The 25,911-nt window shown below is 34.1% G+C and overlaps 1 protein-coding gene and 3 pseudogenes across 1 annotated transcript in view; 2 read left to right on the top strand and 2 right to left on the bottom strand.

The window, feature by feature from the left end:
• Positions 1–927: 927 nt before the first annotated feature.
• On the bottom strand, positions 928–1,046 carry LOC112470563 (annotated as a pseudogene).
• A 4,840-nt stretch (positions 1,047–5,886) lies between these two features.
• On the bottom strand, positions 5,887–6,461 carry LOC102886853 (annotated as a pseudogene).
• Positions 6,462–11,761: 5,300 nt separating this feature from the next.
• Positions 11,762–25,911, top strand: part of PSMD14 (proteasome 26S subunit, non-ATPase 14) — an 84,953-nt gene continuing 70,803 nt past the window's right edge. The window contains exons 1-3 of the mRNA XM_006921121.3: positions 11,762–11,947; positions 17,737–17,830; positions 20,102–20,153. Of these exons, the coding sequence (XP_006921183.1) occupies positions 20,106–20,153 (48 nt within the window). The 5' untranslated portion in view covers positions 11,762–11,947; positions 17,737–17,830; positions 20,102–20,105. The remainder of the gene's footprint in view (positions 11,948–17,736; positions 17,831–20,101; positions 20,154–25,911) is intronic.
• Positions 20,162–25,911, top strand: part of LOC112470282 — an 8,628-nt pseudogene continuing 2,878 nt past the window's right edge.

Genomic DNA, 25,911 nt, shown 5'->3' on the forward strand with positions numbered 1-25,911 from the left:
GGGGTTGAGTAGATAATAAAAGCTGACTTTTTTTTACGGGTTCGGTGCTGTGCTAAATGTATTGTATACACTGTTTCATTTAGCCACATAATCCTGTAAAATAGTTAATATTATTTTGATTTTACAAATATGAAAACTGAAGCTTATAGAGATTAAGTGACTTGCCCAGGGTAAGTAAGAGATACAACTGGGGTTTAATTCTAGAAGTGTCAAATACTACGGTCCGGATTAATGATAGCTGTATAATAAGTCTTGAAGTCAGCTAGTGTAAACCTTTCAGTTTTGTTCTCTGAGTTGTTTGGTTAATCTAAGTCTTTTGCACTTCCTTATGAATTTTAGAATCAGCTTGAGGAGAATTGATATATTAATGTTGAATCTGGTTCAGTCACTTAGAAACATTTTGATCCTTTGGGGTCTTGCTTTTAATTTTTTTAAGCAGTACCAGACCTACAGTTAGTCTAGGGATAATTATTCCCCACTACCGAAGCATATCCTACTTGGTGTTCTAGTGATACTGCCTCAGTTAGGGTTTTTTCCCCCAAGTCAATTGCTGTTGAGAACAAGTTTTATTCCTGGCCTCTACAAGCCGATCGCCATTCCTTTTATGGTTCTTTCCCCAGCCACATGCGTTGCACTGATCATCACTCAGCTGAATACTCAAAAGGGTTTCTCTGAAGGTCTCTGGCATATTCCCTCTGCATCTCTCTCCTCTCTTGTTCTCTGCCTTGTGAATTCTAGCAGCCTGGCTTCCCCAGACTCCCACTTCTGTCTCCTCAACTCAAGTAAACCTCTGGGTTTTCCCTTCCTTGTGCTGAAGCTTGGAAATTTCCTTTAGGCAGTAAGCTGGGACAGACAACTGGGGGAACTAGAGGGCACGCCTCATTTGTTTTCCATCTCTAGGGATTCCTTTTCCTTTTTTTTTTTAAACGCCTACAGCACTTGGGCTTCCTAGGTGGTCTCCCATCCAAGTACTAACCAGACCTGACCCTGCTTAGCTTCCGAGATCAGATGAGATTGGGCACGTTCAGGGTGGCATGGCCCTAGACTTCGTTTCTTAATGCCCAATGTCTTAAGTCCATTCTTTTCTTCCTGCTAGAGATGACAGTCTATTTTGCAGTTAGCCACTAGAGTGTAAACAAAAGTGATAGGCGTAGTTTGACTTCATGCTCTTAGTAGAAAGCTGCTTGCTGCATACTTCCTTGTTTCCCCTTCCCATATGCTGTAGTGTGAGATGTCCAGCAGGCTTCTGGACAGCCTCATGGAACAGTGCCAACCTGACCCCCTCACCACCTTCAACTTTCATGTGTAATAGAAAGAAATCTTATAACTTGTTTAAGCCATTACTATTTTGGTCTTTGTTAAAGCAACTAACATAACAAACAATTTGGCCAAGGAAGGTAAATAACTTCCCAAGTTCACACAAATGGATGTGTTAGAGTCAGTTTATAAAACCGGATTAACGTATAATCAAAATCATTGTCCAATGTATCCCAAATTTTGGTCATTCCTGTATCAATTTCACAGTTTCCCTCACCCACATACTATTTGTGTTATTGTTTATCTTTTTCTTTAATTAGATGCTTTAAAAAATTGAGTGTTGTTTTAAGAAATAATAACTATTGAATCACAAGTCCGAAGTGCTCTTTATATATTTTTCTAGTATACATCAAAGTAAGTACATATCTATTAATACAAAGAATGTCTATGGACTATCTAAAATCGTATTATGTGGGTAACACTTGTTACCACCTGTTACCCACAATAAACAACAAGAAATACACTGTATTTTGATTTTGCCTCTCAATCACTTTACACAATCAGTATTTAGATCACAATGAGTAGAAAGATCAGACTCATCTGGGAATCTTCATTATACTACACTTCCTTCACTTCATCCCCCAAATTTGAGTTTCCAGGATAGTTGTTAACACATTTCTTCTGTTATTTGCAAATACAATGAACAGACCTGTGACATTCCAAGGTTCACTATAGGATGTAGCCTGCCTGGAGCAGCATTCCAATCTCAGTGAATGGCTAAGTTCATACATCTGCTTGGCTCAGATAAGAGGTGATCATATGCAATCTAAAGTGTCATCGAAATCTAATATTATACTTGTTTCCACTTTAGAAAAGTAAAATTATAACAGAGAGAAATGACATTAGTTGCACACGATTTGTTTTTCCACAAAAAAAAAATCACTAGTTACTATGAGTTTGACTCTGCTACTAACTAGCTACACAACGTTTCTTATGTGATATATCCTCTTTGGGTTTCATTTTACTGAAGTACAAAATGAGTTTGAAAATATGCGAAAAAGGACAAATAACTCCATAGTAAAGCATGTGCCAAAGTCATCAATTGGCATTTCAGAAAAGAGAAAATACAAATGACTAAGAAACGTATGAAAGATGTGCAACTTTATTAGTAATCAAGAACATGCATATTAAAACTAAATTATATATCATTTTATTCCCATTAGATTGGCAAAAATTAAGAAGTGTAACAAAATTCAATTTTAGTGATGATGAAGAACAATGAGAAAGTTTGAATATTATATTGGAATATGATTTGTATTATCTAGTAAAATCGACAAGATGCATGTCTTAGAATCCAGTAACTTCACTTCTAGGTATTTACTCTTGAGAATCTCTTGGTAAGACAGACCAGGGAACACATAGAATATTTATAGAAGCATTCATAATAGCAAAAAACTGGAAATAAGCTAAATGTCCATCAACTGGCGAATGGATAAATAGTGATATAATCATACAACAGTGAAAAACCTGGATAAGAGATAGGCACAGACAATGGAAATTTCAAGTTGTCAGAATGGACATGACAATTCAAACTTTCAGCCTGAATGAAATCATACATAGAGCCCTGTAGAGTGAAAAGAAAAACTGGTTGGGAATGGCAGAGGAAGAGAGATCAGCAAATTCCCTTTTCAAAAAGGCAGAGGAAACAAAGGCATATCCCCCTTATCTGCGGGAGATACGTTCTAAAACCCCTACTGGATGCCTGAAACCGCAGATAGCAACTAACCCTACATATACTTTGTTTTTTCCTAAACATACGTATCTATGATAAAGTTTAATTTATAAATTAGGCACAATAAGAAATTAACAACAATAAAAGTTAGAGGAATGTGGTCTGTCTCCCTCTTTCTCAAAATATTTGTTCTGTACTACTTCTTGGCTAATAATAAATAGAATAATTATAACAAAATACTGTAATAAAAGTTAGAGGAATGTGGTCTGTCTCGCTCTTTCTCAAAATATTTGTTCTGTACTACTTCTTGTAATGTTGTGAGGTGATGCAGTGGCTAAATGATGAGTTGAAGTGAGGTGAATGATGTAGGCATTGTGACGTAGCATTAGGTCACTACTGACCTTCTGACGCCACAGCTACTAAGTGACTAACAAGCTGGTAGCATATGCAGTGTGGATATGCTGGACAAAGAGATGGTTCACATCCTGTGGGGGACGGAGCAGGACAATGATAGATTTCATAATGCTACTCAGAATGGCATACAATTTAAAATTTATGAATTATTTCTGGCATTTTTCATTCAGTGTTTTGGACCATAGTTGATCATGAGTACTGAAAACATAGAGAGTGAAACCACAGATAAGGGAGCAAACCACTACTTTGAAACCTTTGCTTTAATAATCTAATATCAATTTCCTTTTTCCATTATAGAACGAATGCTATTTTCTGTGTCTTCCATAAGGTATTTTTTTTAGTTAGAAAACCTTTGTAATGTGCAAAATTATTTTGTACTATAATCATTCTATTTTTTAATCTTAAGAATATATTTGGTTTCTGAACTTAAAGCACATCAATTTAGAATGATTTGAATTACTCTGTATATTTTACTTTGCTGGAATACAGTAAATTACTTTTTGGAGGCTTCTTGAAAACAGAAGTTATGGTTTTTACCCAGTAGTAACTTGAATATAGACTCTGGATTCTGATTTATCCTCTTTATGATATTTCTTCTTATAGATGCTAGTGAAATTATTTGTCGAAATATTTGCTCAAAGAGAAATAAGGAAATTATTTGAGATTAAATTTTATTGACACCAAGGATACTTAGACCACATCACCAAAAATTTTATGGCAATATCAGTAGTGCCTTTTAAATTAAATGACAAATTGGAAGTGTTTAACAACATATGGTCGCTTTTCCTTGACATATATGATTAAGAATATATCTTTTTATCAAAATGTAAAATACCATCTGGCAGAAGTAACAATTATTCTATTGGCCTTATATGTTAAATTCACTGTACTTTAAAAAGTAAATATTTTTCTATTTTTCTTTTTCCTTGTGCTAGATCTATATTTATTTATAATACTCAAAAAACTGCATAATTCAAAACTATAATTAGGTATAACAATTAAAACCGATTTTGAATTTTTAACATAAAACATGTTTTTAAATTCTTTCCAAACATTTCTTAAAAATTTAAATGGCAACAGCCTTTTTCTGATATTCATAATTGTAAAGCTGGACTATTTGAAAATTTACTATTACAATTTCTTATTAGACACATAATCAGACTTTGTATATGAAAGGAATTATATGTATATGCATATAATGTTCTTTAAAAATGGGAAGAAATTTTTGTACTAATTTATAATAAGGTTGATGCATTTTGAATAGGTATGTGCTAATGCTATTAGCCAGAGCTATTCATTCATTTAACAAAACGGTCAGGTTTAGAAGATACCAAATAAGCAGGAGAGTTTCTTTCTGAAACAATGTATATTGCATATTTAATAAAGTGAACTTTTGGCAATTTATGATTTTGAGAAACATATCAAACATTTCACAATTCTATGCTCTATAGTCTTCTCCAAAGCCATATTGGGACTTACCCAAACAATGAATGCTTTAAGCGTTATCATATGATATTCATATCAGATATGTGGCCATTTAAATTTCATAAATTTGGTTATTCATTTATTTTTAAATAATTGATTATTTTAAGAGGGACTGTATCTGGATTTAAAATGTTTCTGATCTTTTTGAGTGTTCTTAGCAAGCAAAGTACTTGGATAAGTATTACCTCAATAGTCAACAACAATTTTTGGTACCTACAATGGCCAGGCTGTGTTCTTTGCTTTTTCAAGATGCTTAAAGTTTAGATGGGAAGGCTGACAAGTAAAACAAGAATGATAGAGTTCGATTGTAGGGTAAGATACATAACCAGTACTAACTGACCACTCTCTAAAAATGTAGGGTGGAATGTGTGGGTAGGAGATGGGAGGAAGGACATTTCAGATAGGAGAAACAATAAGTTGGAAAATTCTGAGGTGTAAAACATGATTTAACTACAAATACTTTGATGTGGCTAAGAAAAGGGATAAACTAACACATTTGAGGAACTTTTCTTCTTTTAAATCAACTTTATGGTAGTGTAAAATATATACAATTAAACATACCCATTTTGATGAGTTTTTTAAATTAAAAATGTTTACTTAGAAGCATTCAGAATGTCAACAAAACAGCTGCATTTTTTTTGCAATTAGGGTTGTATTCAGTTAGCAAAACAATTATTTCATATAAACTGCATCAGAGACAACTGAATATAAAAAAACTAGCATCTTCATATATAACAAGTTTGTGCTGTACACCAACAGAACCTGCTTTAAACTTCCATGCCAATTTACAACCCCCATACTGTAGCTATTGAAAATACCACCAGGACAAGCCTATATAAAGACACATTCAGTAGTGTGTGAACTATACAGAAAAAGACTGTATAGTTTAAAAACAAATCTTACACAGTCTTACACTTCCATTTTTTTCTTTAAAAGGAATTATATACAGAGGGGTTAAATCCTTCATAGACAGGCAAAAAAACTCTGCTAGAACCAACTTATTCATCATCATCTTCATCTTCCTCGGCTTCTTTTTTTACTTTTTTCAGCCTCAACAACTCCCTTTTGTGCTGCATCAGGCTTTCCTTTAGCTTGGTTTGCAACAATATCCTTTTTGTATTTTTCCTTCAGCTTAGCAGCCCTCTTTATCTTCAGGCTGCTTGTCATCTGCAGCAGTTTTATTCTGCATCTCTCCCAGCTTCTTTGCAGCATCACCAATGGATAGGCTGAGAAGCTCTCGTTTGATTTGGGGGCGATAGAACAAAACAAGAAAAACGCTGAAGGAGTCCTCTAGGGTGCATTGGGATCCTTGAACTTCTTTTTTGCTTCCCCTTTGGGAAGGATATAAGTTTTCATTTCTCTTTCATACTGGGCCCTTTCTGCCTTTGTCATGTCTTTAAAATTTCCTTTCTCTTCAGCAGACATGGTCTTCCACATCTCTGAGCACTTCTTAGAAAACTCCGAGAAGCTGACTGAAGCATCTGGATGCTTTTTCTTGTGCTCTTCCTGACAAGTGTGCACAAAGAATGCATATGACTTTGCCTCTCGGCTTCATAGGATCCCCTTTGCCCATTTTTAATGATTTTTCCTCAGGGAGCACAGTGTTGCCCAGTGCCTGTCCAGCTTGCTCTTACCCCAGTGCTGTCTCTACGGAGCTCAATGTGCTGCAATGGCTATGAGAGAGGGACTCAGATGCAGCCTTCTCACTTTCTCAGCTCTGTAACATTACTATCCAGTTTGATGAGCCTTGACAACCATCACCATAGGATAGATCTAGAATGTTTCCAACGACCCAAAAAGTTCTTTCAAACCCCAAGCAATTCTCCTACCTAACTCCACTTTCAATCCCCAAGATAACCACTAATCTGCTTTGTCACTATGTGTTTGATTTCCTTTGTTTAGTTTCATTAAAATGGTATTATACAGTTTGTAGTCTTTTGTGTCTCATATCTTTTCCTCAGCATGATGTTTTTGAAAGTCCATCCATACTGTTGCATATATCAGTAGTTTTATTTTTGATTGCTAAGTATTATTGCATTGTTAGGAAATACCATGCTTTATCCATTTATCGGGTGAGAAACATTTAGATTATTTCCAGTTTAGAGCTATTATTAATAAAATTATTATAAACTATCATGTTCAAGGCTTGGTGCAAACATATGTTTTTATTTGTTTTTGGTAAATATATCAAATGGATATATTTACCTTGTTAGGTCAAATGGTGATTGTATTTTTAACTTGATTAAAGAATGCCAGAACAATGTCCAAAGTTAAATCCTTTAATTACTGTTTGTATGATATATATTTTTTCATCCTCTTAGTTTCAATATATTTGGATCATTGAATCTAAATTGTGTCTCTTTTGGACTGCAAAGTTGGATCTTTTTTTAAATCCATTCTGATAATTGCTGCCTTTTACTTGGAATGTTTAATTTTTACACTTAATGTATTATTGATAAGGTAGTATTTACATCTGCCATTTTACTATTTGTTTTCTAAATGTTCTGCATCTTTTTTTCTTCTATTCCTCCATTTTGTGTTAAGTACATATTTTGTAGTGTACCATTTTAATTCCTTTGGCTTTAGTTTATATATTTTTTGAGTATTTTCTTAGTGATAGCTCTGGGGATTACAATTACCAAGTTATAACAATATAGTTCAAAGTAATACCAATTTATTTTAAATAATATACAAAAACTTTACTACTATATAGCTTCATTTTATCCCCCTCCTTTATGCTGTTATTATAATACAAATTATATCTGTATACATAAAATCCTCATCAACAGATTTATAAATATTGCTTTATGCATTTTGTTTAAATCGTGTAAGAGAAAAAATGAATTACAAACAAAAATATATTTGTATTGTCTTTTATATTTACTTATGTAGTTACAAGTGTTCTTTATTTTTTCATATGTATTGGAATTATTGTGTAATCTCCTTTCATTTGAGCCTGAAGGACTCTCTTTAGGATTTCTTGTAGGGCAAGTTTCCTAGTGATGAATTCTCGCTAATTTGTTTATACAGACATTTTGGGAATGTATTAATTTATCCTTCATTTTTTAAAAATAGTTTTCCTGGATATAGAATTCTTGGTTGAAAGTCTTTTTGAATGTCATCCCACTGCTTTCTGCTTCCATAGCTTTGGTTGTAAATCTTATTGAGGATTATGTGATGAGTGGCTTCTCTTGACATTTTCAAGATTCTCTCCCTGTCTTAGGCTCTCAAGAGGTTGGTTATTCCCTGTCCAGGTGTGGATTTCTTTGCGTTAATCTCATTTGGAGTTTTAAGCTTCTTGGATGTGTAGATTACTTTTCATCAAATTTGGGAAGTTTTATTTTTCAGATATTATTTCTGCCTTTTTCTCTTTCTCCTCTCCTTCTAAGACTCTCATTATACATATGTTGGTATGTGTGATTGTGTCCCACAGCCTTCTCATGCTGTTTATGTTTCTTTTTTCTTTTTTTTTCAGGCATACTTTGGAGATATTGTGGGTTTAGTTCCAGAACAGTGCAGTCAAGTGAGTATCTCAATAAAGTGAATCACACAATTTTTGGGGTTTCCCAGCACATATGTTCTACAGCACATACTGTAGTCTATTAAGTTGCAACAGCATTATGTCTGAAAAAGTAATGTGTATACCTTAATTTAAAAAGACTTTATTGTTAAAAAATACTAACCATCATTTGAGCCTTCAGTGAGTCATAATCTTTTTACTGGTGGATGGTCTTGCCTTGATGTTGTTGGGTGCTGACTGATCAGGATAGTGGTTGCTGAAGGCTGAGATGGCTGTAGAAATTTCTTAAAGTAAGACAACAATGAAGTTTGCCACACCAATTGACTTTTCCTTTCTTGAACGATTTCTCTGTAGCATAGGATGCTGTTAGATAGCATTTTGCCCACTATAAAACTTCTGTGAAAATTGGAGCCAATCTTCTTAAACTCTACAGCTGCTTTATCAATTAAGTTTATATAATATTGTAAGTCCTTTATTGTCATTTCAACAATCTTTACAGCATCTTCACCAGGAGTAGATTCCATCAAAAGAAACCACTTTCTTTGTTCATCCATAACAAGCAACTCCTCATCTATTAAAGTTTTATCATAAGATTGCAGCAATTCAGTCACATCTTAATGCTCCACTTCTAATTCTAGTTTTTTCGCTATTTCTGTGACATCTGTAGTTACTTCCTCCACTGAAGTCCTGAATCTCTCAAAGTAATCCATAAGGGTTGGAGTCAACTTCCAAACTCCTGATAATGTTGATATGTTTAATGTTCATGGTGCCCCAAAACAATTACAATAGTAACATCAAAGATCACTGATTACAGATCACCGTAACAAATATAGTAATAATGAAAAAGTGTTAAATATTGTGAGAAGTACTGAAATGTGACAGAGACATGAAATGAGCAAATACTGTTGGAAAAATGGTGCTGATAGACTTGCTCAATATATGGTTGCCACAAATATTCAATTTGTAAAAAAAAATGCAGTATTTACAAAGTGCAATAAAGCAAAGTGCAATAAAAAGTAGTATGCCTGGATTTGTTCCCTAGAATGTGTAATCTCAACTGACCTATATTCAAATTTGCTAATTTTTTCTTGCACCTAATCAAATCTTTGTTCGGCCCTTCTAAGGAATTTTTCACTTCAGTTGTTATACATTTCAACTCCACAATTTTTATTTTTAAAAATTATTTGTCTCTTTATTGATATTATGTATTTGGTGAAATATTCTTATACTTTCTCTAGTTTTTTAGACACGGATTCCTTTAGCTTTGTGAACATTTAAAATATCTTATTTATGGGCTTCATAAGGAATAGTTTCTCTTGATAGTTTTTACTCCTGTATATGGGCATTACATCCTTGTTTGTGTTATCATATTTTTAAATTTTTTTATTTTGAAAACTGGACATTTTTAATACTAAAATGTGGCAACTCTGGAAATCAGATTCTACTCTCCTCGGGATTTTTGTTGTTTGTTTTTTGTAGTAGTTCTTAGTTTAGTGACTTTTCTGAATTAATTCCTTCAAGTCTGTATTCTTTGTCATGTGTGACCACTGAAGTCTTTGCTCATTTGGCTTAGTGGTCTGCTGACTGGACACATTTCTGTAAATGTCTTTAACTAGTAAGTCTCCTAGTCTTTGCTGAGAGTCTTAGTTTGTGTGTTGGCGCATGACCTCAACACTCAGCTAGGGAATTTACAACTCAACCTTGATCTTTACTTCTTATATAGCTTCTCGAGGTTAGCCCCGGGTGAGAACTTAGGGCCTTCTCAGGTCTTTCCTGAGCATTCACATAGCCCTAGTCATGCACACAACCCTAAGCATGAAGATTACCTTTTAGATTTCCAGGAACATGTTAGAGTTTTTTAAAGTCTCTATGGACATCTCATTACCCAGCTAAATACTTTGATTCAGCTTGAGCAAGGGTGTTCCAAACAAAGCTGAATGATTTTTGATCTTCGTATTTAATGTTTATGGGGGGGGCCACTGGTGAAATTCAAGCATAGGGGTATGACTGTGTTTGTATAGAAGAAAAAAATCTTTGCCAGTGAAGAATGGATTGAAGTGGGGAAGACTGGAGGCAGGGGGATTAAGGAGATTATTACAGCATTCTAGGGAAAAAGTGACGAAGGCCTGAGTTAATGTTGAAGTAGAGAGAATGGAGAGAGGGGAGTAGTGGATTGGGAAAGCAATTTTACAGGAGACACTTCATGATTTCCAGGATTATTAATTGGGAGGCCAGTGGAAACAGCTGAATAAGAGGGAAGTGTCTACTCTCAGGTATGATTAGGGAAACTTCTTGAAGATGGGATCATTGACCTTCCCCGCCTCCTCCAAAAAAAAAAAAAAAAAAGTAAATGAGGTTTGGGAGAAAACATAAAGACGAGGATCCAAATATAATTATTATTGATGATTAAATAATCTATATACTTTTTAGATGGAGATGGAATACTTTGAGAGAGAAATTCTGTGTAATTGTACCACTCAAATAGCTTTGGATTCAGATGCTAGAATCTCTTCTTCCCCTCCACCCAGTAGATTCATCACCATTCTTGGTGTAGGAATGTTTTAAAGACATTATTTAAATTAGTTTGTGTGTTTGTGTGTTAAATGCTTATTATTTGCAATGTTATTTGACGAAGTCAGTGGGACTTGGTAAACATACTGCCCTAAACAAAGACTGCATCTAAGTGTGATATAAATTTCCAAGTCAGTCATTTCTTGGGCCCTTTTGCTCTTAAATCCTAGCAGAGCAGATGATGGATGTAACTTTGTTCATGCAAATTACATGGAGAAACAAGAGCAAATGATTCCTTAAGCACTGTAAATTAAACTGAGCTCAAAACAGGTGGTTTTAACACTTGGTAAACGTTGGTTTTCTCTGAAATCCAATGCTTGCAAAGCGGTAAAGACAAGACCGTGGGAAGACTGCGCTACGGAAAAGAGCATCTGACCGATTTCCCCTTTTTTCACACCCCTCCCTTTTCTCTTTTGCTTCTCAGATTACCAAGTTAAGTTTAGTTCAAGTAAACCTTTTAGTTTTCGAGTGAGGCCGCGGTAAAACACCAGAACGAAAGAGATTCTGATCTCGGTAGTCCTTAAGTTTTGTTTCCCAGGCAGTCACCTCTCGGGCTGGATAGGCCGGTGTCCTAGATCTGGGCAGGAGCCTGCGGGGAGAAAAAGGAGGATGTTTGAGAAGCCGGGGCAGGCCAGGCACTATCCCGCCGCCCACTCCCAGCCGAGAAAGAAGATCCCGGTGGCCAGCGCCGTCTGTTCTCTGCGCCCCTGCTGGGACGCCCTCTCGACTCTCGAGTCGCCTCCAATTGGCCGTCGGGGGAACGGAAGCCGAAGCGGAGCAGTGAACCCGGAAGTGCTTCGCGGCAGAGGCCCGGGCGACTCTTTTGAATGGAATCGGGCTGATTCATCGCCGGTTCGCGGAGCCAGAGTAGGGTCGAGCCTCAGACCGTGCCGCCACCGCCGTCGCCGCGTCACCGCAGCTGGAAGACAAGGGTCCAGACCGCGGCCTCCGGTCCCGACCGTCCGCAGGTAAGACGCGGAAGGCAGGCCCCGGAGGTCCGCGGAGAAAGCCGCGCTAGGCCGCTGTCAGCCCCGTGCTTTCCTGAGTCACGTTGCCCAGCCGAGTTGTCACTGGAGGCCCGGGCCCTAAGGGAGGAGCTCAGGCTCCTTCGTCCTTTTCTCCGGCTACTCGGGTTTCTGGCAGAGTTAGGTCTAGATGTGGTCTCCAGCTATGCTGAATTCACATCTTGGTAACCAATCCCTTCCTGCATAGGGATAACCGGTGTTTATGGATTCTATTTGCGCTCAGTTGAGTTTCTCACTAAACGCATGTTTTCTTTATTACTTGTTCTTCACTTGTTCTTCCCATAGGCCTTGACCCTTTTTCTCTTGGTGTTAGGTTTTCAACTCCAGAAAACAAATAAAACCCCCAGAGATTCACTGGTTTTTAATCTTGAACATCTTCAAAACAAAGTGTAGTTATTCCTGCAATGCCTTTTAACTTACTTTCAGTTTATCCTAATTGAATTATTGTTGGTGAATTGATTACATTTCCTGTTTTCAGTAAAGTAGAAGTCCGCTACTGTGTGTTACCACTTGGAACTAAATTTCGTTGGTGACATTACTTAGCTTCTGTCAAACTAAGAAAAACGTAAACTTTTCGAAAGCGTCTGACTATAAATCTAGTGACTGAATGAAAAATTCTTGAAATTAAGATCGTACCAAAAGTTGATAAAGATTTTCGTGAGAAAGATGGCAAAGAGGCTTTAAAAATTAGCATAGAAATATAATTCTAGGGTGAAAATGATTTTTTTCACTGCTCACAAAAGTATGTTTTTAATACTACTGACAGTGTTTATGAGTAAAGTTACAAGACAGTCACTGGTAATGTTGAAATAACAAAAAAGAGCTGAATACAATTTTAGTGGAGATAATTAACATAATGGTGACCTTGTGTCGTGTAAGCCTACCAACCATGGAAGTTTAATTATACATGTTTCAAACAAATTGTATGGGTTATTGTGCATTTGAAGAGATTAAGATACATAGTGGCTCAGAATTAACTACAGTTAAGATGTGTTTAGTGAAGTGGTATTTAGTGAAAAACCTGAATATTGTCTTTAATTTGTCTCAGAACAAAATTACATCTGGCCATCAGAAGGAGGTTTTGAAGTCATGATCTTTTAATGAAGCCTCACCTGTTGATTTTGGAAGATTTCCCCCTGTCAGGTGCTTAGAAAATAATATATTGCTGTCCCAGTTGAAAGGTTGTGTTTTTAACCTCTATGACATGGGTTCATCCTATTTTTTTGTCATGTAAACCGTGTGTTTAGTATCTAAGTTCAGAACCCATGTCTGCAAATCAGTAACAAGAAACAATTGTGCTTTTATTTGTTTTCAGTTTTATAGCAATGTTTGTTTCATAAATCAGTGTTCACCTGTGAAAGCTTTACCCGAATACTCGTGATTTCTTACTCATGAACTTGTCATATACTCTATTCGTTGCACTCATTTGACATTCATATTGTTTTATGATATTTTGGTGTCCCCATGTGAGAATTGGATCCAGTAATCTCTTCCAGCTCTAAAATTATTGAGTACTTACTGCATATCCCAGGTACTTATTAGGTGCTTTGTATTTATTCTTACAACAGACTTGCAAGATAGGTATTGTCTCCATTTTATAGATGAAGTTTAGAGTATAGAAGAAGGTAACTTGTTCCAGATCGTTTAGCCAAGTAGGTTTTGAAACCAGGATTCAAATCTGGATCTGATTGGCTCCCGAGCCTTTCCAGCTCTACATTGCTGTCCTTTTGCTTTATGTATTTTTCATGAGTTTGTATAATGCCTTCCCAGGAAGATTGTAAATTCTTTCAGTGTGAGCCACTAAGTTTCTTACTGGCTTTATTTCTGTATCACTTTATACAGAAGGTAGTACTTAATAAATGTTTTACTTGAATGCTGTAGTTAGGAGCCACCACAAGAAATACTTATGATAATTCTGTCCTTACTATTTTAAACTAGGGAAAATCTTGCTTGCAAAATCCTGTTTATATAATTAAGTTTAATGTTGACTCTGTATTTCTTATGCTGAAGAAAGCCCTTAAGAATATGAAAAAAGTTCCTAATTACTTTCCACAAATCAGAGTAGAGGAATTAGAAATCCAGTGAAATCACAAATATGGAGTAGTTTAAATAAGATTTAGCATCAGTCTGAGAAGTAATAGTATTTAACTGCAATATGGACAGGGGAATGAAAAATGAAAAGCGAACTAAGAAACAGAATGATAAACCCAAACAGCTAAGGGCTTCTTGATTTTATTTGAATTTTATAAATCATTGGGATACCAATAGTTGAAAAGTTAAAAAAATTGTCACATTCTGAATTCAGATTAAGATAATTTTGAAAGATCTGTTGTTTTAGGGTTATTTATAGTTTCATAAATTTCCTGTAAATATTTTAATTCTAGCATGAACACAATCTATGTCAGGTTCTATTCAGATATTAATTTGGGAGATGAAAAAGTGGAAAATCATTAACCTTTTGAAAGTACTGATTCTTATTTTGTACTGTTTTTACTAATTAGGATACATTTCTGTATGCATGACATATTACATATAAACACTTTATTCATATTATCTGATAATCTTTTAAGTAAAGTTAATCATATCATGAACGACCCCTGAGTCCTCAACTTTTTGATAGGTATAGAAACTTGGTTTAGCTCCATAGACCTTTTGTATTGCTTCTTTCTAAGAATTGGAAGTATTCTCTTTTATGTTATAGTGTAACATTCTAATTTTATGAACCCCTTTGTTAAATTCTGCAAAATGCAAGTCCCTCCTCTCCATTGCGATTCACTTATTACTGTAAAATATGGCCCGTGTTTTGAAACTCACTAAGTGGCAAACCTTGTGGAAAGAAGGAACTGTGTAGGAGGTACTGTAGATATACTGGTGCTGTGGGATGCTTGTGCTGATAACAGCAGCTAGCATTCATTGTTTCTGTATGCCAGACATGGTGTAAGTATTGTTTATGTCCATTGTTTAATCTTCAAAACAACTCTATGAGGTGGATGCTGTCATTATTTCCATTTTGCAGGTGAGGAAACAGAGTGAGAGAAGTGGCTGACCCAAGGACACAGAGCTAATAAATGTCAGAGCCAGAATTTGAATATTGGTACTCAGACTGCAGTCATAGCTCTGAACCCTCATATACCAAGAAAAATAGTCATCACCATTTACCATCTCGGTCCAGTGGACCTTTTTGCACTTCTTACACCGTTAAGTCATTTTATGAATAATTTACAGAAGTAAAAATTTTAGAAAAATTTTATACAGATTTTTATTTTGTATTTTCCTGGTTTGGAAGGTATGTGTACCTGAAATAGACAACATCCTTTGTATGTAATTAACTGCTCATCATCCATCATGCGTAAACTGGATCATGTTTATCTTGTAAAGATCAGCTCCACTTTTTAAATACATCTCTAATAGGCCCTAGCTTATTATTTCTTCTGGTTCTTCTTGCACTTGTAATACATGGAACGTATATGTGTGTTAAAATAAACATAACCTAACATTTATCATTTTAATCATTTTTAGATGTACAGTTCAGTGGCATTAAGTATGTTTGCATTGTACAAACATCACCACCATCCATATCCAGAATTTTTTCACTACCCAATTGCAATACTTTTAAAACATTGACAGCTCATAATTTTGTTGAAGTGAGGATGGTCATCATCTTTGCTTGTAAAACATTTTTATTTTAGATTTATAAACACCAGTTAGAGTTAGTCCATGAAGTTTTTTCATTTCTACATTATTTCCTTTACTCACCTTTGCGTTACACTTCAGCATTTTTTCACATATGAACTGTATCAACATAATAAAAGATAAAAGAATATGACATATCTCTTTAGCAAAAGAGTTTGTAAAATAGTGTGTGATGAAGTCCTGTTGAATACCTGACTGGATGAGAATGTCATATTTCTTTTTTGCTCTTAGAAATATATTGTTGTTCACTCACTGATCCTTTCAAGAAATACTTTATGGAGACAAAATTTACATAACATAAAATTAACTTTTACAGTGAACAGTTCACTGTCATTTAGTATATTCACAAAATTTACATAACATAAAATTAACTGTTTTACAGCGAACAGTTCACTGTCATTTAGTACAGCTGTGCAGCTACTACTTCTATCTACTACTTCTGTCTACTTCCAAAGCATTGCTATTATTCTAAAATAAAATGTTTTACCCAATAAGCAGTTTTTCCATTTTACTTCCCCTGCCTCCAAGCTCCTGGCAATCACAAATCTGCATTCTATCTCTTTGGATTTATGTATTTTGGATATTTTATGTAAATGGAATTCATATATGACCTTTTGTGCATGGCTTCTTTCACATAGCATAATGTTTTGAAATTTATTGACATTTTAACATGTGTCAGTACTTCATTCCTTTTTATAGCTGAATAATATTCCATATGTTCCATTGTTTGACTATACAGTACTAGAATTTATTTTTTTATCCTTTGATGGACATTTGTTTCTTCTGTTTGGCTGTTGTGAATAGTGATGCTATAAACATGCATGTACATGTTCATGTTTTGAATACTTGTTTTTAATTTTGGGAGGTGTATACTTAGGAGTGGATTTTTAGGTCACGCGGTAATTCTATGTTGAACTGTTTCCAGCATTCATTGGTTCTTAAGTTAGAAAGAATGAATCTAGGATATTGTCATCTAAAGATGCATAATCTGAGATTTTGCTTATAAATCAGTTTTTCTCAACTGGGGGTGATTTTGCCCTTTCAAGGGGACATTTGGCAATGTCTGGAGATATTTTTGATTGTCATGGCTGGCTGGGTGCCACTGACTGGCATCTAGTGAGTAGAGGCTAGGGATGCTGCTAAACATCCTATAATGCACAAAACAGCCCCCTACAACAAAAAAGTTTTTTAGTTATGAATGTCAGTAGTGCCGAAAAAACTGACTTGTACCATCAATTTTATTGTCATTATTAGAGACTAGAGTTCTTTCTTTATATTCACCTTGTGATTCTCTAATAGTGAAACTTTTTTTCCCTTCTGTCAGTTCTTCTCTCTTTGCCATTATTGGTAGAATATGGACAATTCTGAATTCTCGACTGTGTTCAATGAAAGCTAAAAGAAGACTACAAAGATGATGTCTCTAGTCTTTTATATCTTTTTGAAAGACGAAGCAATGCTGTTGGCAGCACAATAAAAACTGAAAAATGATACAATAGCTGCAATGTATTTTTCACTGTTGCATCATTTTGGATGATTGTTATTCTTCCATTTTTGTATTTTAGTCTTTTTTGGTATAGTTGGGAATAATTAAGAAATGATGAACTAATTCCTAGGATGACAAAACAGCAATCTTTCAAGACATAGGACAAAAACGTCACTAAGATTCCATAACATTACAGATTTGTAATAATGTTGCAATGGGCCTATTTGGTAATTGCACAATGAATTTTGTTCTATTTAAAAATATGAGTACTTTTCTTTGAAACAGCTCTAGAAAGACTTAAAAGTCATGAAATATCAATGTTTACATATAATTAGAACTCAAAAAAAGAAACTTAAAAACAAAATTTGGATATAGGATTAATCACTATGTTCTGTAGCTCTCTGGGATGCTATTTCATTCTATATCCTCTAGAAATGGTGATTAAAAATCAATTTCGATTTCTGTTTTTAGGAATTTTGCTTCTTTTAAAGCTGTTGGCATATTTTCTTCCTCAGTTCTCAACATGATTATATCTGATTTTATTTACTTTTTATAGGAAAGAGAGAAAAAAATACTTGAGAAGAATCATACTTGCCATTATTATCAACAAATTGAAGCTTAACACCACAGGAGTTGTAGTTACTGACCAGGTGAGAATTAAGAATGTATTTTACTCTTACCTATTCTTTCAGGAGGTGATTTAAATATCTTATGAAAATGTATCATTTTTAACATATCAAATTGTAAATCAGATAACCAGATTTTAAGGCTCATGATAGTTATTGAGATAACTATCATTTTAGTTCTTGTTTGCTTTTTGTAAACAAAAAAAAGGTAGTGATAAATTTAGAACATTTATCAATATATTTCATTTCCAAATGTTACTATTTTTATTAAATCTGGTTATCTTATCTTAAATGTTTTAGTTTGTTAAATATTTTTTCCTGTTTGCTGAGACATCTAATTTTGCTAAAAACACAAATTTGACCTGCCAGATTTTCTTTCCCTCTGCTCCCCACATCGCTCATATATATTCACAGCATCTGGAGTCTGTGTAAAGTCATCAGAAACAACACAGGGGGAATAGATAAACTGAACACAGCTGGGAATTGACTTTGGCCTGGAATATATATAATGTCTAAAGTGTTCTGTATGTTGTTAGGGTTTTTTTCCATTTGTTTTTTAAGTTTGTAAGCTTGAAATGGTCCAAAAGAAAAAATTTTCCATTGCTAATATATTCTAGAGAAATGTCTTTAATATTTAAAATATACAAGGTTTTTTTTTTCTGTCTACAGCCTTTAAAAAGTGCTATGTATTGAATGCTGTATTTGAGTTGAGGAATTTTAATGAGAATTTGATGGAGATTTTATATGTAAATGTTGCTATTAGAAGTATGAGGTAAGGCTATTAAACAGAAATTTTGTGTGGCCTATCAGGTTTTCTTACGTACCTTTTCATTTTTTTAAATGAGTTTATCTGTTGGGAATCTCCCAAACTTGTTGAGCGAAAGCCAGATACAAAAGTGTGTGATTTCATTGATATAAATTCAAAACAGCAGAACTAATGTATGCTGTTAGAAGTTAGAATTCTACCTTTGTGGGTGGTAGAGACTGGGAAGGGGGCATGAAAGATGTTCTTAGGTGCTAACTATTTGTTCCTTCATTTAGGTGGTGCTTATGGGGATTTGTTCACTTTGTGAAGATTTCATGCCTGTATCGTTTGTGTACTCTTTTGTATGTGGTCTTGAATAAAGTTTGCAATGTTAACACTGCAGCATTAAATTGTAAGCAGGATTCAGCAAACATGATTACACTGTAATGATCATAAGTATATTATTGAATTTTAGTTTGTATAGCAGTTCTAACTAAAACAACATGGACAAATGACTAAACTAAACTCTTAGCATTTAACTTAGAATATATTTGTACTAATACCATTTTCTAAAGCATATACTTAGGAAGAAGAGGACTTTTAAGACATAGTAGCAAGTAGAAAACAATGTTTCATTCTCACGTTTAAAGTATTTAGCTGTACTAAATATTAATTTTTATAATTGGATTACTCTTCTGTGTATTTGAGGCCATATTATTACCTTCGATTATTTCTTGCCTTAGATTTCTTCTGTGAATTTTTCAGGCTTATAAGAATGTCTTCTGTAGTTATTCCTGGCATAAAAAAAAGAATCAGATTGATATTTCAAAGTTAATCCTCTCTGTATTAACTCTAAAATTATAATTGAGAACTGCAGCTGAATTTCCTTAGTGAAAAAGGTGTATATCTTCTCAACATCTGAAATAACACAAAATATTTGTGTAGGTTCTAGGACACTATCTTAATGTATTTAATGTTTATAATATTTCTTTTAGTATAATGAGTTCATTTTTTAAAAGCCTTTGATGCTAATTCAGAGATCCATAATCTGCTCACAATGTCTTTCACATGTAGTTTTGATGATAACTGACAAGCTGTAAGTTAATTAGCACAGAACTTACTAATGAGGATGTTAAAATTTAATTTAAAAGTGAGGATTTTTATTTGTACACTCTGGACAAATTGAATGAAATTCAATCACATATGATTAGCATTTCAGGCAATTTTTCCTCATTCAGGTACTTTATTAGATAACAATAAGAAAATATAATTAACTAAATGATAGCAAAGTTTTGAAAGTATGCTAAGATTGCTTGTCTTTAAAACTGGGGATAACCCAAAACCAAAGCAGTAAAATAAGGTCTGTTAATTAGCATGGAAGACAGCTTCTTGAATTAATATGTGGTGTTAATTAACAGGAAGTCTGATGTTGTGTTGTAATTACCACCAATATTTTTGACATACTGAGTGACTGAAGGTGAATTATATAGATAGCAATTGAGTAAACACTTTTGTGCTTAGGAACGTTTTCTTTTGTTTCTGTTTTCTAGAAATATGGACAGACTTCTTAGACTTGGAGGAGGTATGCCTGGACTGGGCCAGGTTAGTATATAGACTCAATATTTCTTTGTAAACTGCAAGCCTTTCTCTAGTTATCCAAAGAGAAAGAAATCACTCCCAAGAAAATCGGCTCATAGATAACCTTATGGTAAGAAGCTTACGTTATCACTGGTTGCTGTACTGTAACACTAAATAACATGTGGAGAACATTTTCTATTAATTTAATTTTGTCCTAGGAATAAGAATTTTCTCTGCTTTGATTTAAAATTTTGGGATATATTAGATTATCAAATTTGCCTTTTAGTGAAAAGACTAAGAATATCCTATTTCTGGGTTTACAATGTAGACTTTAGAAGTGACATATGAAAAAGTAAACCTGGTATACTCTTGGTAAGATCCAGAAAAGTGACCCATAGATTATTTGTATGTACAGTGTTAATACTGATAAATTTCTTCTAGTGATACATGGCTGAATTAATAACTAATATCTCTCTATAAGTTTGGTATATATGATTTCTTTTACTTTCTTATTAAAATTAAGTGAGTTTTCAGTTGTTTTAATATTATCATTTATCTTGTTCTATGCTGTTGGGCAAATGGCCTCTAGATAGATTTCTATCAGGGTATTTTATCTGCTTTCAGCTAAAGAAGAAATTTCTGCCTCTTTTGAGTTCTGTACTGATTATCTTTCCAGTCCTCCATTAACAAAAGGGATGACTATGTGTTGTTCCTTTTCTAAGACTTTAATGTATTGTTTTATGACCAAATTTTGGGAATATTTTTATAACTCACCTTTAGAACCCTTACAGTTACCAACTTTTCCTCATTTCCATAGCGCTATCAATGACTGTCTTTATTCACTCAAAGTAGTCTATATTTTGTGTAAGAAACAGTTTGCGATTTCTTGAAATTTTCAGTGTTTTAGAGGCACTTTTAATAATTCTTTGATTAGCTCTGTTTATGACTAATAAATATTTTAGAAAGTTGAAATCATTTTGTGATTCTGTATTGCATCTTTGCATAGGCTTCAGTTATTTTTCATTTACTTTTGTTAAGTTTTGAATATTCTCATGTTCCTCTACTGTCTGCCTGTTTATTCATGATTCTTTAATTTTGTAAGATGTAATTCATTCACTTAAGAACCCTACGGACCTCTGAACTTGACTCTTCCAAATCTGTTTCCATACTTTGTAAATGTTCTAGATACCTTCTAGAATTTCCCTAACTTATTCTGAAAGTAGCAATAACAATGTTAAGGCATGTAAAAGTGTCAGAAGTGAGTTGAGGTGGTATGTAAGTACTGTAGATTTACCTGCAAATTACAGGTAAGGATGTTGCTTTAGTAGAATTCTTTAAGGGAAGTTGTATGAAATTTAAATACCGAAATAACTTTCCTTAAACATTAGATGCAATAAATTACATATCCATGTTGGAAATCCATGCTGAGAAACTGCTGGACATGAAATAATGGTTTTACTGGCCACAAATTGAGCTGCATCATATCTCAGTGACCACTGCAAACCTTTGCATTAAGTGGACAACTAAGTATTGGCTTAATAACCTCTCCTTGGTTTGTGATCATTTAATCAACCCTTGTATCCTCAGTTTGTATTCTTATTTGAACTTAAAAAACATTACTTGAGAGTCTTTCATTTCATGTATGTGTTTCATCTTCCCAATTATTCCCAGACTCTCAAGGGAGTAATTTGCAGTGTTCTAATTTCTGTGATAGCTCCTTTATCGAATAGGTTTTCAGTGATTAAATTTTCTTCCTTAAATTTTATTCTACTCATGTTCTAGACTAATTTGACATATACTTACAATGTTACTTCTGCAACCTGAAATGTTAAGTGTATTATCTTTTAATAATTCAGAGATCTTTGGATTGATAATAGCCACTCTTGCCATTAGATAATCTATAGCAGCCAAAAAAGTAGAAAAGCAGATATAATACAAAAATCAGTGGAGAATGTTATTATTTTACTACTTAATGGAAAAAGTAGAATTTCCTCATAAATAGTTTCCATAAAACTTGCTGGTAAGTTTACAAATGGCTCTTTTAAAACATAGGAATAAGAGCAGAATAGGATTTTCTATCCATTCTAAGGACTCTTACCTTTCTCTGAGTAGAAGTAACCTTTCTCTTTTCTCTTTCCACTTATTCTCTGATCCTATCCTCTCTTGAAACCTTGCTCATCCCCATCAATACCCCTCCTCTGCTTACAAAGATGTTTAAAAGTCTCCTGGATCCAAAAAACAACAGAACTTCACTGCATCCTGCCATTATACCTTTTCTTCTATTTCATTCTAGAATTCCTGAAATAATAGCTTATACTCAACGTATTCTACTTTCTTTTCCATTGACTCTCTTGAGATTATATTCTGGCCTTCTCCAATACTATACTGAAATTGTTCAGATTGCCAAGTCTTTTTGGCTACTTTTCTTTTTCAACTAGACTAGTATTTCACACTGTTCACAATGTCTTTTTTAAAACTTTTTCTTCCATTAGCTTTATTGTGGTACTTTTCCTTTAGTTCTTCATTATGGCGCCCATACTTACAAACAACTTAAAGTTGTATTGTTTTTAATATTGCATTTTTTAAAATCTTGCATTCTTAGATGTTAATACTTGGACAGTGGTAGTCTAAAATCATTAAATCTGTCAACAGTCTTCTACTTCAATGTAACTTATCAGTAGTTTAAAGCAGAAACAAACAGATGTTTTATTAGAACTATTAGAATTTGTAAACAAATAGCTTTAAATTGCAAATGTGTTTTTACATTTACTTTGCCAAAGTGCTTACAGACTTGAAATTACTAAAAAAAAGTGAGATGATTGAATTAAAAGCATTTACTGCTGTGATTTGGCAACTTGATTATCTTTGTAACTACCCCAACTTAGGTCTTGGCAACTAAACTTTTTCCAAGAGCAGAGAAGACAAAACCAAAGAGATAGACATAGCTAAAACATAGTCTCCAGTCTCTAAAAGTTTTAGTTCAAGTCTTTGGGTTCATTTTAGCTTCAGAAACAGTCAAAGTAAGCATAAAAATAAATGAAACTTAAATAAAATGTTAGTGTCATTTATCTTGTCTTGTATTTGAATTTAGACCAATATTTTGAGTTTCTATGTGTTGGGTGTTGCTACAGGGAATTCCAGGGTAAGCAAGAACATAGTTATTTAATCTAGGGACCTTACATTCTAGTAGTTATATGGCAATTATGTTTTAAGTGCCTGCCACATATTAAATACTTTGAATGAGTGAATACTAGTGCTCGTTATAAGTAATGTGGCTTGTAAGTACAGTGGATGTAGGGTTAAATTTTTTTCCACAAAAAAAAGGAAACATGGACTTGAATTGAGGAGATGATATTTGAACTAAATTTTGGGATATATGCCAAGACATATTCAGAAAGGCTGGAGAATAGGCGATATGAGGGGAAATAATAGTAAAAAATAGCTGGTCAAAGACTTTGGAGTAGATTATGAAAGATGTTGAATGCCATTCTTAGTGATTTTTACTTTTTATCATGTAGACATTATAGTTTCATAAAGATTTTTTTAGCAGAGTTGTGAGATAATTCAGTCTGTTTCTGAGAAGTAATTCTATTGGTAGTTTGGAGACTAGGTAGAAGGGAAGAGATTGAAGGCAAAGTCATCAATGATATGAAATATTTCTGACTTTTTACCTTCTAGGCACATTGTAGGATTTTACTTTTTCATTGTTTTTAAAGTTAGTCTGACCACGATTTTGCTTTGACCAATGGAATGTGGGTTAGAAATTAACAGGTCACTTTTAGGTGGAAGCTGTAAGAATCAGTGTGTAATTTGCCTACCCTGGTAATCAAGGAAGCATGGAGATAGACACTGTCATAGATAGATCACTGAGAAGAAAGTATGAGATATAACCTGCAAGTCAGAAATCCTGTGATTTTTATGCGACATGCCCTAATTTTTTTGGTCTCCAGTTTTTAAGAAACCTGGTATAGGTTAAACTAAGCACACTTACACAGGCCACGCGTTGCCTGAAAGTGATGAGTTTGCAGCTCTCTGATACAGACCTCAGTAAATTCCTGATGCAAAAATAAAGGAAAATATTGTAGATGAGAGAGCAGAGAAGGTTTTCTGAAAGTGGTGGGATGTAAGCTACATTTTGAAGAATTATTTCAAGTGGCTAGACCTAAAAAAATAACTTCATGAATTGGATATGATCTATTTTACTTGTTATAACTCATGAATTTATACAGTATGTGAATTTTGTATCTATAGCTAATAACAATTTTTTTGGTTTACTGTTATGTGCCTTGGAGGAAAAATGTTCATTATTTGTCTTTTAGGTTTTAGTCTAATGTTTTAGAGAAAGGATTAATTTAACATAGCAATGGGGAAAAATGACTGGAATAAATGAAAAAATAACACCATTTTTATGGAAGAGGTATCTTAATTTCACATTCCAGTTCTTTCCAATTAATCATAAATTCAGTGTAGTTCCAATAAAAATACCAACTAGAATTTTCATGGAATTAGAAATCTGATTCTAAAATTCATATAGGAGAAAACAATCCAAGAATAGCAAGAAATTCTTAGAAGAGAAAATGAAACTTGCTCTAGCCAATATCAAAATATATGTTAATGATATATGACTCAAGGAGTGTTATATTGGTATAGAGATAGCCAGGTAGATCAGTTTAATCAAATAGAAAGCCCAGAAATAGATTTATGTTTATATGGGAACTTAATTTGTTATAGAGATAGTATTACAAATTGATGGGGAAAGAGAGGCCTGCTGAAGCAAGGAGCTTTCTCTATGGGGGGAAAACTAATATTAGATTTTTACTTTATGCTTTACACAAAAATGTGCATACTAAACGAAGACCTAACAGTGAAAATCGAACTTTATAATTTTGGAAAACATATACATCAGCATACTTATTATCCAAGAAAACCTCAAAACAACTATTGGTGAGAGCCCTTGTGCATTGCTGATAGGAATTTAAAATTGTGTGACCTCTGTGGAAAACATAGAATTACCATATGGTCTAGCAATTTCATTTCTGGGTATCTACCCCAGAAATTGAAAGCAAGAACTCAGATATGTGTGTACTTGTGTTCATAGCAACATTATTCACAATAGCCAAAAGGTGGAAGCAACTTGTGTCCCTGGATGGCAGAATGGATAAACGAAATATGGGGTGTGCATATTGTGGAATATTATTTCATGTTAAAATGGAAAGAAATTCTCACATGATACAACATGGAAGAAATTTGAAGACATCATGCTAAGTGAAATAAGCCAATCACAAAAGGACAAAATATTGTATTATTCCACTTGTATGATCAGAGACAGAAAGTAGAATGGTGGTTGCTAGAGGCTGGAAGTCATATTGGAGTACGAAGTTAGTGTTTAATGGGTACAGAGTTTCAGTTTGGGAAATGTAAAGTTTTCTGGAGATGGATAGTGGTGATGGTTGCACAACAATATGAATGTACTTAATGACACTGAACTGTCTACTTAAAAGTGGCTAAGTTCTTTTTTTGTGGCACCTTGGAGATGGTCAGCTGCTTCAGGACGAAGCTGAACATCTCTTTCCCAGTCACTGGCTGCCAGTGGATGATGAACAAAAACTTCATACCTTTTATGAGAAACATATGGCCATGGAAGTTGCTGCTTACGCTCTGGGTGAAGAATGGTAGGGTTATGTGGTTCATATCAGTGGCGAGAATGACAAACAAGGTTTCCCCATGAAGCAAGGTGTCTTGACTCAGGTTGTTTGCCTGCTACTGAGTAAGGGGCATTCCT

The sequence above is a fragment of the Pteropus alecto genome, unplaced genomic scaffold (genome assembly GCF_000325575.1).
Source record: "Pteropus alecto unplaced genomic scaffold, ASM32557v1 scaffold3, whole genome shotgun sequence".
Classification (NCBI taxonomy): Eukaryota; Metazoa; Chordata; class Mammalia; order Chiroptera; family Pteropodidae; genus Pteropus; species Pteropus alecto.